Raw genomic sequence first — 17,543 nt, 5'->3', positions numbered from 1 at the left:
GAAAGGTGACAAAAGGATCACTTTCTTTGCCAGTTGAACTGAACTGCTTTACAGCAATAATCTTCTGCTACAAACTGAGAAATATTTTTCAGGCCAGTTTCCAGCCACTTCTTACTCAAAAGAAGAACAGATTCGTCTGTTCTCCTCACATTTGCACACAGATAGAAGCCATTATGGACCCTGTGCCTACAAAAAGTCTTATCTAATTGTAGAATTAAGAACAGGCAACAGGTCTCCATTAGTGGGTCAAGTGAATTTTGTATGTTTTTAAGCTATTAAGGACAGGTTCTAGTTTCATGTGCCTTTGACAACATCCAGTGAATGAAGACTCTCTAAATATATTTGGCAGTTCACATTAGAACTATGTAACAACTGTATTTAAAACTTAAATTCTATCGTAAATCTAAAGTCCCAGTTTCTTCCCTTTAAACTAATTTAATCATGTAGACAGGAGAAAAGTAATAAGCAAAAACCTTCAGAGAGAATAGAAGTGAATATATTCTACAGACCAGGAAATTAATACAAAAATTTCCAGTAGGAGACATAATAAACATTTTAAAAATAGAAGGCATTGTTAATATTTCAAATACAATGCTTTGCAAGTCAAGTGTGAGTGCATTATTTGAACACTTCCGTGTCTGTATTTTTAAGATGTCTGTTACTATAAAGAACTTACTGTCTCAGAAAAACATATATTCAGGAAAAAAGTCTTTCTCTAGAAAAACTACTCTCACTGTAGAAAGGAATTTTCTTTTTAGTAGTCTAATCAGTGATTTTTGAAATCAGTCGTCATTAGAAGCATTTCTCTGCAGATGTTTCTTCTTCACAGCCTGAGCTCCAGTTTAGGATACCTTGAACAAGTCTACATAAACTTTCTCTTTTTAAACAATGACCAACACATATATAAATCAAAAAGCCTTGCTACAGAGATGCTTTTCTTCTAGATGATATTGGCCTTTGCCTATGTGCTCACTGCAGCACTGTATCACCATAATCCCTCACTTAACAACATGCTGATGTCCAGACAAGCTATCAACACTTCTCTTTTGTGTTTCAGGGCATTACTCCTGTTTCAGACTCTGCTATGCTGCTTGAACAACAACAGAGATAAACTGTTACATACAGAGAGCAATCCTCATTTTCTCCCAGAAAGATATAGCTAAATGTTAAATGGACAAACATACATACACAGTTTCACTGTCTGCCTTGGTCTAGATATTGTATTACGAATCTAGGACTTCTTAAAAGTGGCTTATGTAAGAAGGAGTACAAATGAAATGAATATATTGGTAAAAGAGGGAAGAAAAGAATAATCAAAATTATTCTACTGTGTTGACCTGACATCTTTCTATTAATACAAGAATAATTTCACTATGCTCAATGACAGTTATTGTTTTTTATACAGATGGAGCTTCACTCACTGCTATTGGGTCAATTCTGAGTCCAGCTGAGAAAAACAAACACTGTGAACTTCTCAAGTGAGAAGCACAGAACGCGGAAATACCCATGCACAAATATAAGTGTGGTTTAAAAGTGGGTGAGTTCTTTATAATTATGTTTTGCTTCCTGATCAGTGAAGATGTGAATGATGAGAAGTGCAGGAGGTGTTTTGGAGGAAAATCTCTATCTCTGCTTAATTCTGGCAAAATAAAATTGCGTAGAAACCGAGTAGAAATTGCAAAAGAGAAGATACCGTAAGAGACTCCTTGAAAACACATGCAATACAAATGGTGTAGACACCTGCATGGGTGTTTGCTTGACCTGGAATGTTTCTACGAGGGGACAGCAATGTGGAACCACATTCCCCAAATGATGCAGCAGGGTTTTCCCTGGGAGCCCTTTACAACATTTGACAACTCAGCACAACATTATGGCTATAAAATAGTTTGCTTGACCTGGAGAGATTTCACATTAGTAGTAGGAACTTAGACTAGGTTTTACATTTCAAACATAACAAAAAAGTCTGATTTAAAAGTAAAAGCAGTTTTAAGACCTCATCAAAACACATAAATATGTTCTGTTTAATTTTGCCAAAATGATATATGAACTTACTTCTTTTACTGTGAAAAAGGAATCTGTTTATAGCTTGACTTTTTTTCCTTGTTTTGATCATTATAACTTACCTTAACAAACTGCAAGTAGTGATTTGTATGTCTAGCACTAAAGCATATTATGTATTAAAATTGTTTTTTTCTTTCTTTTGTATTATGTTATTAAATATTTTTGCATGTGGAAAAAGCAACAACAAGAATAACAACAAAAAAATTAGTGCAGCACTCCTTTTTGTTGCTGGTATTCTTCCACTGCTAAAGAAAGAAGAAATGTTTTCCCTGTAGGGACACAGCTTTAGTATGCGTGTATTGTATTAAAATACTGCCATGTTATGTCCTAAAAGCACCTCAGTAAAGGATATAAAGTTATTTATAAAATCTACATGAAATTAGACAACCTATGTATACATCTGTCATAACATTTGCATTTTCCACTGAAAGATAAAAAAAATAAAATAGGAAAGCAAAAAGTACTTGGCATCCAGTAGCAATTTATTACTTGGAAAAAAAAGATCCATATTGTGCCTCATCAGCACAAACTCCTCTCTTTGTTTCCAGCAATTCAAAGTCAAAAGGCAAGGTTGAAGATATAGATTCAGGTTGAGTTTACTGAACCCTAAAATTAATTTTTATGCAACAGTCTTGGTATTTGATTAGTCTGCATTATTATAATTTATTTCTGGACATTATCACTTGCTAAATGTTCCCATCACTTTGGGAAACCTTCACAACATAGCTTTGAAAAACCTCACTGCTTGGCTAAAGAAAGCTGCTTTGGATGCCATCTAACTCACAGTGCAGCTTTATTTCACTCGAGGCCTGCCAGAGAGAACTGCTTGAGAAGCTGATTTTTTAAGAATGCCTGAGCAGTCTCAGCAACACTGGGGACCTGTGAGCACTTGACTCTTCTAAAAGGCAAGACCAGGAGACAAAGAATTGAATCTGTACCTCCATATTCTATTTAACTACGCCAGGGCAATTAAAGAGCCCTTTGACAAAGCAGCTTGTATTTCACGTGAGTATAACTGCAGCCATTGCCCTCAGCATTTAAATGTACTGTATTCTATTAATTTGTTTTCACACCACTAAAAATATCACTAAGAAACCTTCATTACAGCTTTATTTTCAGACTAATTTCAGATTTCAGCACTGCAAACTTTAGGAAAGTTCCTACTTTCCTTCTCAAGAATGTTAATTTACAATCTTTCCTGTGTCAAAAGGACTGCCAATTTGATATTCCAGCAATTTAAAATGTCTCTGATGCAAATCTTCACAACATCAATTTTCTCCAGATTTAGCAACAAAAAAATTTACATTTTCATGTGTAGAGGTTTTCATCAATTTAAAGAATCTGACTAAATATGGATATTGGTGAAGTTTTGCATCTTGTAATAAATTATTTCTTACTTGATGTACAAGTTATTCCCACCATATCCTCTGAAAGGAATCAATTTTTTTTATCAGTTGGGTCAGTAGTGTGTGAACAGACATGAAGACCTTTCTTTAAGCTATACTTCAAGATCTTTACTTTCATACTAGAAGACCTCCAAATCACAAGGAGATTATTTTTCTTCTATGGCTTTTCTTACCATAATGGGGAATTATTGCCCAAGCCATTGCAGAAGCATAGATGCCACCAATCATCCAAAACATACAGAGCCAGCTCAGGTGTTCACCTCGTTTCTCCCGAGCAAGCACTTCCGAAAAATAGGAGAAGACTGTTGGCATAGCTCCACCAATCCTAAAAGGAGATACAGATCATGGATTAAGCAAGAGAGTAGCAGCTGGAAAAAGTTTGAACAAGTCCGTAGCAGCAGTCATCAAAAACATAAAACACAAGCAACTTCTCTGGCAAGTGTTTTTTCTCAAATTGCACAATGTATTGGGGAATTCTAGAGAAAACTTCCATTAGTCTGGATGCAATTTTTGTTAAATATTTCCCTGAAAATTCTATGTACTATTTATTTAATCCAATGTTTCAGGGGAATTATCGATGTGTCAGTCACTGAAACAGAAACCAGCACAAAGTCTTGACTTTCACCATTACGAAATAGCAGTCTACTGACAAGTGTCAAAGTACATTGCTTCTAATGGAAAAATATTAATCATTTTCACAAAGAATAATAGGTATTTCTCTAAGTCTTACCTCCCATGATTTAGGCAACCAAGAAGTGTCAACGGTTTTTTTTACACACAGTTCAAAACATATTGAATACATACTCAGTTGCACTGTGTGAATAGCTAACACCATGCTGGCTTTTAACTTAATTTTTAATGAAAAGCATATGCATTAATGTAATATTCCTTTTCTCTCATGGTAAAATAAACATTATCTGAAGGTCAGTCGGAAAAAAAACTAAAAAGAAGATTCAACTTGGTTCTCCAAAAATTGAAGTAACCCAAAACACATATCACATTTGGTATTTGGTTTCCAAATCATCTTTTACTGCCTTTACCTGCTCACTATGTAAGCAATCTGTCTAATATTCTACAACAAGACAAGTGCTCATGGATTTAATTTTTTCCAAAGAAGAAAATACCATCAGATTACCTACTCTGAAGCAATATATGGCATGGTCTGAATTTTTGAATGAATTTTAAAGATAAATGCATATTTGTAATGTCATCTAGGAGTTTCCAAACTGGAAGTAAACAGCATAGCCCAGAATAGTTTTAAACAGGTATTAATAAGAGAAACATGAATACAGAAATGGTATTTCACCACTAAGAAAATTCAGTGCTGTAGCCATACATAAGTTTATTTTAATATATCTTCATGTACTGTGATGAAGTGCTGGATTGAGCTGTTACACTAGTATAGGAGACTTCTGTTTTCTCTTTTCCTTTATACAGCTCTTCGCAGAATCAAAGAATGCTTTATGTTGGAAGAGACCTGAAGATCACCTGATTCCAATCCCTTCATTTGAGCAGGGACACCTTCACTAGACCATATTTATCATAGCTCCATCCAACATGGCCTTGAACACTGCCATGGATGGCATGGCATTCCTGTTACAGTGCCTCACTACCTTCACAGAACAGAGCTTAATATCTAGCCTAAACCTGTCCTCTTTCAGTTTGAAGCCATTCCCCTGTTCTATCATTAAATGCTAGTAAAAAGTCTCCCTCAATTATTTTTACAGGATCCCTTCAGGTACTGGAGGATCCAGTTAGGACATCCTGAAGCCTTGTCTTCTCTGAAATACTGCTGGTGAATATTTAGCTTTGCATAGCTGAACCTGGTAGCTGTTAAAGGCTCTGCTGGTGACATAAACATTTATACTTCTAGGAATTCTGGTTATATACACAAGTAGCAAGGGCTGTATCCCATTTATTCTCATGGATGGAAACACAAGAGACAGTGTCCTTGGAGCTTCCCCTGGAAGCCTGGGCAGAGAAAAAATTGAGGTGGCGTGGCTAAGAATAGAACCACAACTAATTTTCCTGTGATGGGGGAACCCTGCTGTTTCACTGACTTACAGAAAATTTAACTTATACTTGGTACAACAGTCATTTTCTATTACAGAACTAATATGGTATCTGGTATACTGAACACTACTAGCAGAAGGACAAAGTACCTCTCAAAGACTTGGGCAAGAGAAGATCAGAGTATCTCCAATCTTCCATCACTTCCATCATAAACTTCTTCCATCACTCTCTTGTGAGGATTTTTCAGATCCTTCAGCTGCAACTGCTATTTATGAATTAATTTCTCAATAGCTCTTATTTAAAAAACCCATCACCAAATCACCCAACAGCTGCAAGGAAGAATATAATTTTTACCATTTTAAAAACAAAACTGAGGATGGATCCTATCGTCACTTGTGGTTGCATAAACCCTTAATAATTCAGTTCCTCCCAGTGAGCTCCTCCATACTTATATGGAAGGAACAGAATTTGATTCTCAACATTTTTGTGTTGTAAGTTTGAAAGCAGCTGCCTCTTTGTTGCCCACCAACATTTTGTGAAATGTGTGGTGGCCTGCACAGGAGTGAATTTCAAGTAAGGTTAAAAGCAGAGCTGTTACTAATTTCCCAATAAGAAGACTTTATCTTTTGTTTTAAGGGAAATACAAATGCTATTCTTCCTCAGGATAGAATGTCAAGTCTGCTGGCAATTAATTGGTATCATACAGTGGGCTGTTTGCTGTTACTGTGCTTATAAATTATATGGCTCATCGTCACTTATAGAAAATTGTTTTATAAATGAAACTATATTCTTCTCTTGATATGTCTGCCTGCAGATGAAAAGCCCATGAAAACTATGTTGACCTGAGAAGAATATTAATCCTAAAAATGGGAAGGAGTTTAACTTTCCTGTACAGAAATTATTCAAACATGGTGAATTTTTTATCTCATCTGTTATTCATTTCTGTTATTTCTTCAGTTATCCTAACCAAACTAGTGGACATAAACATGTTACCCACAGATAACAGAGAAAAATCCATGTACTACTTCCTTAGGGATCACCAAAAGTACGTATCTTGTCAGTATGCACATAAACTAAGTATTTTTTTTGTATCTTCACAGATAAATTGTGTGGAGTCTGAACATCTTTTAAAATATTAAAAAACTCACTGGTCTAAGCCTCTGGGATGATGATCATGAGTGATATCTGTCTCCTGAATAACACATTCTGTAATGAGGAACAATCTAATACCAACAGGAGGCAAAACTTCATTGAGCTTGGCCCAAGATCAATGGCCAAAAATAAATGCTCTCACTCAATAAGGATCAGAATTTTCAAGTGAAATGAAAGTATGTATGCCTTCAATCTTGCTTTTTTTTTTAATAAATATGTGGGGATACATGCAAGAACAACACTGAAGAAACAGCAGGAACCTTTTGCTATTTCATATATTGTTTATATGTGAGACAACAGCATAAATATCAATCAAAAGAATGATAAATAATGATCTTTTCAGTCATTCTTCATTTTATGTAATAAAGCCCATCAGAAGTAGGCAGAGCAAGAGGCAATGCATATTTATGTATCGATGTACACTCTCAGTTCATGTTTGTTCTGTGAAATTTCTAGAAAGGTGAAACAAAAAGGAGATTTAAGTGACGAATATTAGGAGAGTGGGATTCAGAGAAACAAACAATAAGCTAAGACACATTTGCATTTTCCTTGTTACAAACAAAGATGATAAATGTCTGCTAATCTACCTTCAGAGCTGTGATTTGTCACAACAGATTTTGGCAACAGCACAGTGTGACAGCTGGGATGAAAACACGTCTGTGAGGCATTCAGAAACCTCTGGCTTCAGATAGAAGCTATTGTTTATTTGCAGATTCACTAGCCAAAGGGGCTTGAAATGCAACAGCATACAAGGAATAGAGATAATTAGGACAAAAAGCCCTTACAGAATACTAAATATACAAGGTGGGATGGTGCTCTTCTGAAATACCTTGTCTTCTCTTTCAAACTTGAACAACATCCAGACTAAAAATAGATAGTATCTGCGTGAGCCAGCATTTGCAAGTCGTCACCTTGCTGTTTGCTATTTGTTAAAAAGTGATAGAGCTTAAAACACAGATTCAGAGATTTAGAAACAGCCCATCACTCCTTGTCCTTCCAATTAAATTGCACATAAAATTTCTTCTCAACTGTTTTATATGCCAGTACCACAAGTCTCATTGAAAAATATCTCGGTTGTTTTCCTTTCAGAACTGCCATTAGACTGGCAAAGTATCTAAAGGTGAGCAAACAGATCAACCTTTTCCTTGAGAACTGCTGGATAAAGCCCTAGAAAATTGCATCACACTAAAGACTAAGCTTTGCTGATCATTGTACTCATTTTTAAATACTAGTGTTTCTTTTGACTACTAATAATAAGAAAGTTTTCTTGCAGGTATATAAGTGGCTGATGTGTTATTAATAGAAAGAGAGTCCTTGTAAAAAAGATGCACATGATAATTTACTAAACTCTACAGCAGTCAGTTCTGATGGAAGACGAATTGACAAAAATAATTAATTCCCCATATTTACCCAACACTATTTTAAAAAATCAAGTTTAATTTACATTCAAGTATATAATAGCAAATAATTTGCTGATGTGTCAGATAAATTGCTTTCACATGTGGTAATATTGATAATCACAAAATCACTGCCAATTAATTCTTTCTATTGTAGATTTTCTTCTTTTTTTTCATTCCTCTTTTCAAGTTTTTACTCGAAAGACAAATACTATGGTCAGTGTGTGCTACAGACCATCAAATCAGGAAGAAAAGGCAGGTGAAATAGTCTAGAAGCAGCTGGAAGAGCTCTCACAACCACTGGCCATTGTTCTTTCGGGGGATTTTAACCTACCAGATGCCTGCTGGAAAAGCAACAGAGTGGAGAGGAATCAGTCCAGGAGGTTCCTGGGTTGTGTGGATGATAATGCCCTAACACAGCTGGTCAGGATGTCAACAAGGGAGGGCACCCTACTGGAACTGTTATTTGTGAACAGAGAAGGTCTGGTGGGTGATGTGATAGGATGGCTGGAGGCTCTCTGGGCCACTGTGATCACAAAATGGCAGGGCTTTTCATTGTTGGAGAAGTAAGGGAGAACATGCAAGAAGTAAGTCAAGGAGAACATGTCCCTTGAACTTGTGGAGGACAGACTTAGGCCTGTTTAGAAGCCTGGTTGAGAAAGCCTCTTGGGAGACAGTTGTGGTGAGCAAATGAGCCCAGGAAACACTGGACATTCTTCAGGAAAGAAATCCTAGAAGTGCAGGTCCAGGCTGTCACCATGTGCTGAAAGTTAGTCCAGCAGGGAAGACCAGCTGGACTGAACAGGGAGCCAAACTCCAGAGAAAACCAAGAGAGTTCATGATCTATGAAAGACTAGGCACACTGCTCAGGAAGAGTAAAGGGATTTCATGAGGTCATGCATGGAGAAGATCAGAATAGTCAAAGCCCATCTGGAACTTGATTTATCTACTATTGTAAAAGACAAAAAAAAAGAAAAGGGTTTCAATAAATATATTAACAACAAAGGTGGGCTAAGGAAAATACCCAGCCTTTTCTACAGGAAGGGGGAAACACAGTCACAAAGGGTGAACAAAAGATTGGGGTCTTCTTTGTTTTAATTTTTAATAGTCAGACCAGCTGTTCTCAGGGTACCTAAACTCCTGATCTGTAGGACAGAGGAAGAAGCAGAATGAAGCCCACATAATCCAAAGGGAGATGTTTGGTGACCACTGCAGCACTTAGACATGCTCATCTGTGTGGGCCTGGATAGGATCCACCCAAGGGTCCTAGGGGAGCTGGTGGAAGAGCTCACTGACCACTTTCCATAATTTACCAGCAGTCCTGGCTAACTGGGGGTGTGTCAGTTGTCTGGGGGTTGGGATACATGATGCCCATCTACACAGATGGTCAGAAGGAGGATGTGGGAAACTGCAGGACTTATGGGTGTCCAGGAATATCATGGAGCAAATCAGCCTGCATCAACACATGGCACATCTAGGAGAACCAGGGGATCAGGCCCAGCTATCATGGTTCTGTTTGTGAAAAGCAGGTCCTGCTTGATCTCCTATTTTAGGGCCACCCACTTGGTGGATGAGGGAAAGATGCTGGATGTTGCCCAGCTGGACTTTAGTAAAGCCTTTGACACCATCTTCCAAAGCACTATCCTGGAGAAACCAGCAGCCAATGACTTGGACAGTTGCTTAAAAATCCATCAGATGGCCAGGCCAGAAAGCAGCAGTGACTGGAGTTACATCCAGGTGGGGGCTGGCCACCAGGGCTGTTCCCTTGAGCTCAGTACTGGTGCCATTCCTGTTTAATGCCCTCATTGATGACCTGGACAAGGGGTTGAGTGCATCCTCAGTCAGTTCACAGGTGGCACCAAGCTGTGTGGGTTATTGATCTGCTGGAGGGATCTGGGCAGGCTGGATCATGGCTGAGGCCAGTGGTGTGAGGCTCAACAAGGGCCAGTGCTGGGTCCTGCCCTTGAGTCACAACAACCCCAGGCAGTGCCACAGGCTGGGGCTGGAAAGGTCCTGGGGGTGCTGGTGGCAGCAGCTGAACATGAGCCAGGGTGTGCCCAGGGGCCAAGAAGGCCAATGGCATCCTGGCTGGATCAGCAATAGTGTGGGCAGCAGGAGCAGGGCAGGGATTGTCCCCCTCAAATCCTGTGTTTAGTTTTTGGCCCCTCTACAGGGGCCGAAGGTAATTTTGATGACTACAGGGAGGTAATTTTGATACTAGAATATGTCTCTTCGTGGAAAGGTTTGCAAAACATTGTAACAGGCTGCTCAGGGAAGTGTGGAATGTCCATTCCTGGAGAGTTTTAAAGTATGTGTAGATGACGTGTTAAGGAATGAGGCTTAGTGGTGGACTTGGCAGTAGAAGGGTTGACCTCAATTATTTTGAAGATCCTTTCCAATCTAAATAATTCTGTGATTCTCTAATTTTTATTTTGATCTTTTTTTCTGTCACACAAGCTCTCTCTATTTATCCTTGTCTAGTCTTTTTCTCCCTTTTTTATAATCTTCCTTTCCTCATAAGAATTGTGTCTTCTCTTAGGGAAGGGAAGGTTTAGGGAAACCACTTAGGGAAGACCCTCTCTGAGTTTTAGAGTCATCAACCTTTACTCACATCTGAAGCTGTAAGGAGTGAATCAAAGCTATTTGTGAAGCTCCGACCATGCCAGCTATTTACTTGGCTGCACTGAGAAGCATATATCCCTTTTGGCACAGCCTATTAGCTTTGAAGCCAGTCACATGCAGAGCTATTCATTAGCTCACAGTGTAAAAACACTGATAGCCCTGGGTAGGACACAGCTAAATGCTGGAGAGGAATCAGAGGCAGAAGATTACAACCTTTTGAGAGTGAGAGAATACAAGCTGCTTTGTGAAAAGGAAGTGGAACCAGTGAAAATGAAGATGTAAAAGACAAATACAACATGATACTAAATACTGATGACATAAAATGATGAAAGCTGAATATTGGTCTAGATATGAAGTTTCTGAAGTGTGTAGGCTTGTGTAGGCCAACTTGTCCTGTTTCCACATGGTCTACATTTCTTGGAAGATTTTTGTGGTTGTTATGTGTGTAGACTGCTTGCATACCCTTCATGTCATAGTCTCTAAGGGGTGGATATACAACTCTAAGTGCTTGTTGCCTCTAGACATAATATACAAAACTGCTGGTGAAAGTCAGCATGTGGAGACTTAGGCAATCGCTCAAAACCTCAAGTTGTGAGAAACTCCATTAATGGTTTTGGAATTTTTCTAACTTTTGATTCCCCATGAGAATGTGAAGAATCTGAGAAAATATCTGAATTACGAGTTTTGTTCTACCGTAGTGATACCAGCACTCTGTGGTAGATCTGAATAATTAGAAGGAGTACTGCATGAAGGTTTAGAGATTGTCAAAGGAAGGATGAAGGTAAACCTCAGATTTAATGAAGTAGAGTCTAAAGCAGTCTGGAAAAGGAATGTTATGTTAATACATCTTGAGAAAGGCTTTTACTCAAAAGGGATAACCAGGTAGGGGGAAAAACTTCTTAACAGGTTTAGTTACATCAGTTAACAACATCTAACCTGTATTTCCTAATATTTCTGTGGGACTGGAGAAGAAATTTGACCAAATTGTCAATTCTGGCAAATTGAAAGAAATCTTTGCAATCTGAAAACACTGCAAGCTTTTAAAATAGGTCTCATTCATTTGGCATTTTTTATTTTGCCCAGAAGAATAATTTTCTACCAGGAGTAAATATATGAAGTTGTCTGAAAAATTTCTAAATTTTAGTTTACCTCAGGATATTTATTTTAGCTAGTTTTCGCTGTATGAACACTTCTATTTTATTTCTTTTAGAAGTAATGTTTGGGCTGGATAAGAATGATGTTCACCCCCCCCCCCCACCAGACTGTATAATCTCTGCATATCTCAAAGCAACCAAAATGAAATTTACTGGGAAAAGACAAATTTGTACTGCAGTTTTAATTACTTTATTCTAAATATAGCTGTTGCACTTTTTAAAAAAATGCACCTAAAATTATAAGTATTAAAATATATTAAACTAATAGCTTAGATTAATGTTTCTTAGAAATTGGGTGAAATTATGTATCTGAGAATAATATTTCACAGTGGTAGTGTTGAACAGACAGCAGGTCTAGTTTCATTCAAGTTAACAACTATGTTGTGAGTCATGCTCTGTATCTGTATTCCTCTGACATTTTCAGACAGATACAACAAGGTGCTTTTTGGTGATAAATATTTGCACCTTCCCCCAATGGCTAATGATGAATACAACTCAGTTTCTTTTCTAGATCTTTTCACTCTGTAAGAAATCATGTCTAAAGACCTCCTAGACCTTTATCAGGCTTTTGGATTCCATTTCCATTTGGGTTTTGATTTTCAACTGATCAATGGAAGAATCACAGTTCTAATATTATTTTCTGGAAAAGGAAATGATTTTGCAGGTTTTCCAACATTTCTTCATTCTTTTGTCTAGCTTAAGTTTACATTTCAGAATTTTTTATGTCTCAATACTCTTTATGAAGCAGTATCTTGATATTATTTATACTGGTTTGTATTCAAAATCTCTTTTTCTGGCTGCAAAAATTTTACTAGTCTTAGGGTTTTTTTCAGATTAAAAATGGGGGAAAAAAGTATTTGAAGGGGTATTTTTTTCCCTAAACATTTCACTTCTATAAACACATTTTCACAAGCGAGTATGAGAAGAATGTATTTTATTGTAGTTTTTTAAAAAATAGAATCTTTTATCAAATACTGGTTCTATCTATCACAGAATAAATAAATTGGAAGAGACCTCCAAGATCATCTAGTCCAATCTATGCTCTAACACCTCAACTAGACCATGGCACTTCTTAAGAAGATGATCAGGTTTGAGAGTATCTAAGTAGCCTGCAGGTGCAAACACTGATGGGACCTGGTATGATACACCAGTGGGTCCTGATGGAATTGGAACACAAAGTTTCTAAGCCACTATCCTCAATATCTGAGAAATTGTCACAATTTGGTGACATGCCCATTGACCAGAAAAGGGGAAACACCCATCAAGATGAGTTTTTCCTCATCTTGAGGGTCTGAAAAACAGATTATTTTATAGAAACCTCATGGCTTTCACACTGATATGCCCTGATAGCATCTGAAGGGAATTATTTAGGGGGAAAATCAATATTTGGAGACAACAGCAAATATGAGCCAGCTATTAACCTCTCTCTGCAGCAATTGCTGTGAGGAATGACTGCAGTTTATGCAGTCTTTTTTGTTGTTTGATTGGTTTGGGGTTTGTTTTGTCCATTTAAAATACTGTACATGGTGACAAATTATCTATTGATCTATCCATGTAACTCTCAAAGATGAGGTAGAGGACTTTGAAAAGAGTGGGGAAGGTACAGGATACCAATAGGAAGGGCCTGCTCCTTCAAGGACCATTAATCACAAGAGAACATGGTTCCCAATCAAGCACGTGCATGTATCACAGGGAAAGCTACAGGCACTGAGTCTTACTGCAATAGCTCCTGGACAGTGAGGAAGAAATGGTGCAGGTAAGTTTCTTATGAGGCATAATAAATACATATTTTGCAGTATATTCCAAAGGGATAATTTAGGTTAAAGTCAAACCTGTCTGCCAAAAAACAAACCTTTGTAGCTTAAGGGTCCAGACCTGCCCCAGGGAATTGGCAAGGCTAAGCAGAAATACAACAAGCTTCTCAACTTTGCCAGAAGAATAAAAGTGTCATGAAGTATATTGTTTTGTCATGGAGTGAGAAGACATATCTCCTGGAACTGATGGTAATTTATGATGCAGGATTTTTTAAATTTTGTTTTTCTATGGGATTTGGCATTTTTACTAATTAGAATATTGTGATTTCCCATTGTTGTCTTATAAAGTCATATCTGACAATCTGGTGACAGATTAAGGGAACTCTTCTAGCTAGAGGATTTCTCACCTTTTTCTCTCTCTTCTTGTCCTTCCATTCCTCTTCCTAAATCAGTTTAAAACTAATGAGTACTATGGTAATTTCATTTTTGGTATTCATGTCGAGCCCTAGCCTCCTTCAGGCCAGTTCAAAGGATTTCTCAAAACAGAAATATCACACAATTGCATTGCTGAACCATGGCTATGTACAATAAGGACAACAAATCATAAAAGCAGTGGAGTCCATGTGCATGGCTTTACAACACAGCTGCTGTGCTCTCACCAGATCCCATCTATTCAGCATATTAAGACTGATAGTGGTCTGAATTGGAACTGTAATTAGGAGTCTTAATCAAGCAATGACCAGAAGTGCTAAACTAAGCAGTCTGCAGAACAGACCTCTTGTTTATCCAAGGGTGCAGTAAAGGTAGGGGCTTTGTCATAGTAATTTACTTATGTATGTCCATCTCTGCTCATTAAAGTTTAGGTTTATAAATTTAATCATTGAGAAGTTATTTAAATGAAAAGTAAAGAAAACACAGGTCCATAAATACCATTCTTCCAGAGAGAACAATAACATTTGGCACAGTTTAGGACCCTGTTTTAAATTTTACTATCTTGATGCAATGGTATTATAAAGCATTGTGCACACAAAAACATTAAAATTTTACAAATATTAACAAAAATTTTAGTACACCTGTGAGGAGAGTTTTATTTTGCTGATTGAACAACATACAGAACATGAAGAAGCTGAGGCATGAAAGAGTGAAGCAAGTTGATCAAGTTCACAAAACAAATCCTTTGCTATATAAGGACAAATTCAATCTCACAGTTTTCAGTCTGTATCTTTCCACCAGAATTATTCTTTCCCTTCAGGCTGTTATTTAGGAGTGTAGTAGCTACCTTTCTTAATTCCCTCACTGCTGACATAGACAGTATTTCTACACTAAATAATGTTCTTTTGCAAACAGAAAGGTTTTATTAACACACAGAATTGTGAAAATGAACAAAACCAGGGGAGCTTACCCAAATCCAGAAAACAAGCGACAGAAGAGGAAGAAGCCATAGCCCTGGACAAAGGATGAAAGGAAGGCAAAGAATCCATTGACAGACATGCATATCAGGAGTGATTGTCTCCTTCCCACCTTGTCTGCCAAGCCTCCCCAGAAGAATGCCCCCACCATCATCCCAAGGTACACTATGCTACCTGTAATACACAAAAATACAAAAAAGAGATGTTTTGTGAGCTACATAATTGACCACAATTGACCATACCAAAATCAGTTAGCCTTCTATATTTACAAAAAGAACAGTACACAGATTATTTTATCCTTTCTCACTGAGTATAAATTATATGCACAGTTTTGCAAATGTATCTAGAGAGAACAGATTTCCTACTGTCTTTGTCATCTGTTACCAGACACACTTAATATAAATATTAAACTGAAGCTTAATATAAATATTGAACAAGGTGCCTCTAGCCAAAACAATAAACATGTAGGCAAATAAATCTGAATAGGGCTAGAAAATGGCACTATTTCCTCAGAATTAAAATTACTTCATGTTAAATATTGCAAAAAATTATTACTACCCCTACAGATACAATTTTGTGAATATCTCTAGAATCTAGAATAGGAAGAGTTCTGCAGGGGATTAAACACTGGATCACTGGCTATAATATGTGCTAAATCTAAAGAAAGCTGATTATAAAACTAATACTTTCCACCTGAGATCTATAGAATCAAAGACGTCCATCTTGATTGTTTTTTTCTCCCTCCTACTTCAGTGTATTTATTTTAAAAGGCAATGTCCTTTCAAAGCAAAAGCATGGTAATGTTCTTGTTATTTGAGGTATTTTTATCATGTTACCCCCTCCAATAATTTTGAACAGATATATCACAGTTCAGCTACAATTATTAAAATGATATAGCAAAAAATAATAATGGGGTGATACCTTTTTAACATAAATTGTGTTTTCCACATGTACTTTCTCACAGAAAGGTAAGTTGAAATACTTAACATTTTGACTTTTCACATCTTAGCACACTGTACATAATTTCCTTTCCAAACACCCTGTGGAACATTTGACAAAGATTTGCAACACATTGAGCAGACTGTCAGAAGGAAAGAGTAATTCCCAAGTTTTGGACTGAACCATTAATACTGTATTTTGTTTGATACATGGAATTCTTTTTCCATTTAATTTCTTATTGAACTTCCCAGGTTAGATTTTATATATCCTGCATATTGCTACTATTTCCTACATCTTCATCAGAGCAGGAATTAATTACAAAGTTTTTAGAAGTAATTAAAATACTAGAAATCCTTGTTTTGTGTCTCCTTTTGATTACTCTCAAGAATGGACAAATTCTCCAGCATCTCTGCTGGACTCTAATTACTGTGAAATTCTGGCCTCCAAAATAGTCATCTTTGCCCTGCAGAAGGTAGTTGGATGATAAAGGAGGCTGGAAAAAAAACCCCATTTAAATTCCTGGGCTTGGCAAAATGCTTATCAGTGTAGAGTTTACTCTTAAGTATTTCTGTTGTTGGAATAAAGATGATAACATCTGAAGTGCTGACATCTGCAGGGTCTTATGCACCCTAAATTGTTTTGTACAAGTAGTTTCCATAGCTGTTTCCTTATGAGACATAATTTAAAATAGGATATTTTTAAAATAGGATACACGTTGCGTTAAATGAATATTAACAAGACTATAGAATCAGAATCATAAAATGGTTCAGGTTGAAAGGGACCTTAAAGACCACCATAAATTCCAGTCCCCTGTCATGAGTAGGGGAATCTTCCACTCAATCAGATTTCTCAGAGCTGCATCTAATCTCAGGGCAAGATAACAGATCCAATGCTGCTCATTGCAGAAGAATTGCCAAAGCAACAAACTCTGTAAGAACAACAGTTAAATGTCTTCTAAAAATAACTTCTGTTAATGGATATTTTCTAGATATTGCTGTGTTCTTAGATTTTCACCAAAGAATACTGATGATAACGTGGATAAATACAGAATTTGCAGAATTACTAAGACATGTTTATTTACTTTCTTTAGCCCAAGAAGAAGAGAGATATTACAATATTCTTTTTCAGTTTAGAGGTGTTTAGAAGCAAACTTTTATGGGATAGCTTTTTCATTCTGATCAGAAATTTTATTCCACTAGCTGAGATTTTCCTGTAAATGCACACAGCTAATGTATTTTCTTGTCCTAAAAAGACAAAGACTGGTGGGTAACTTAGGATATTCATCCAACTGTTTTAAGATCTTTCCTGTGGTCAAGGTTGTTGTACCATGCTGCAGGTGGATCACTGCTCGTAAGCAGTTTAGGAACTCCTTCCAACAGATCTGCTTCTTGCTTGTCAAGAGCAGTGGCAAGAGTGTAACAAAGATAGACAAATAGCTGCATTGCCAGCAGACAGATTTTGAAAAGGAAAAAAATAGTTAATTTTTATTCTTACGGTGAAATTAATTACATTCTCTTCCATATAAGAATTGTTGGGCTTTCCTGGTCAACATTCTAATACTCAGAAATAGAGAAGGCAAATTAAATAGCCCTTTATTTCTTTATAGAGATAACTTTGAAATATTTCTATGCAAATA

General features: G+C 36.9%; 1 protein-coding gene across 1 annotated transcript in view; it reads right to left on the bottom strand.

The window, feature by feature from the left end:
• Positions 1 to 17,543, bottom strand: part of SV2C (synaptic vesicle glycoprotein 2C) — a 103,376-nt gene that overhangs the window by 38,516 nt on the left and 47,317 nt on the right. Inside the window, exons 3-4 of the mRNA XM_079330246.1 lie at positions 14,962 to 15,142; positions 3,641 to 3,792 (exon numbers count right to left, since the gene is read on the bottom strand). Of these exons, the coding sequence (XP_079186372.1) occupies positions 3,641 to 3,792; positions 14,962 to 15,142 (333 nt within the window). The remainder of the gene's footprint in view (positions 1 to 3,640; positions 3,793 to 14,961; positions 15,143 to 17,543) is intronic.

This window comes from Erithacus rubecula, assembly GCF_903797595.1.
Source record: "Erithacus rubecula genome assembly, chromosome: Z".
NCBI classification, from domain to species: domain Eukaryota; kingdom Metazoa; phylum Chordata; class Aves; order Passeriformes; family Muscicapidae; genus Erithacus; species Erithacus rubecula.
Note: the sequence above shows the minus strand (reverse complement) of the source record. Positions and strands in the feature narration are given on the sequence as shown.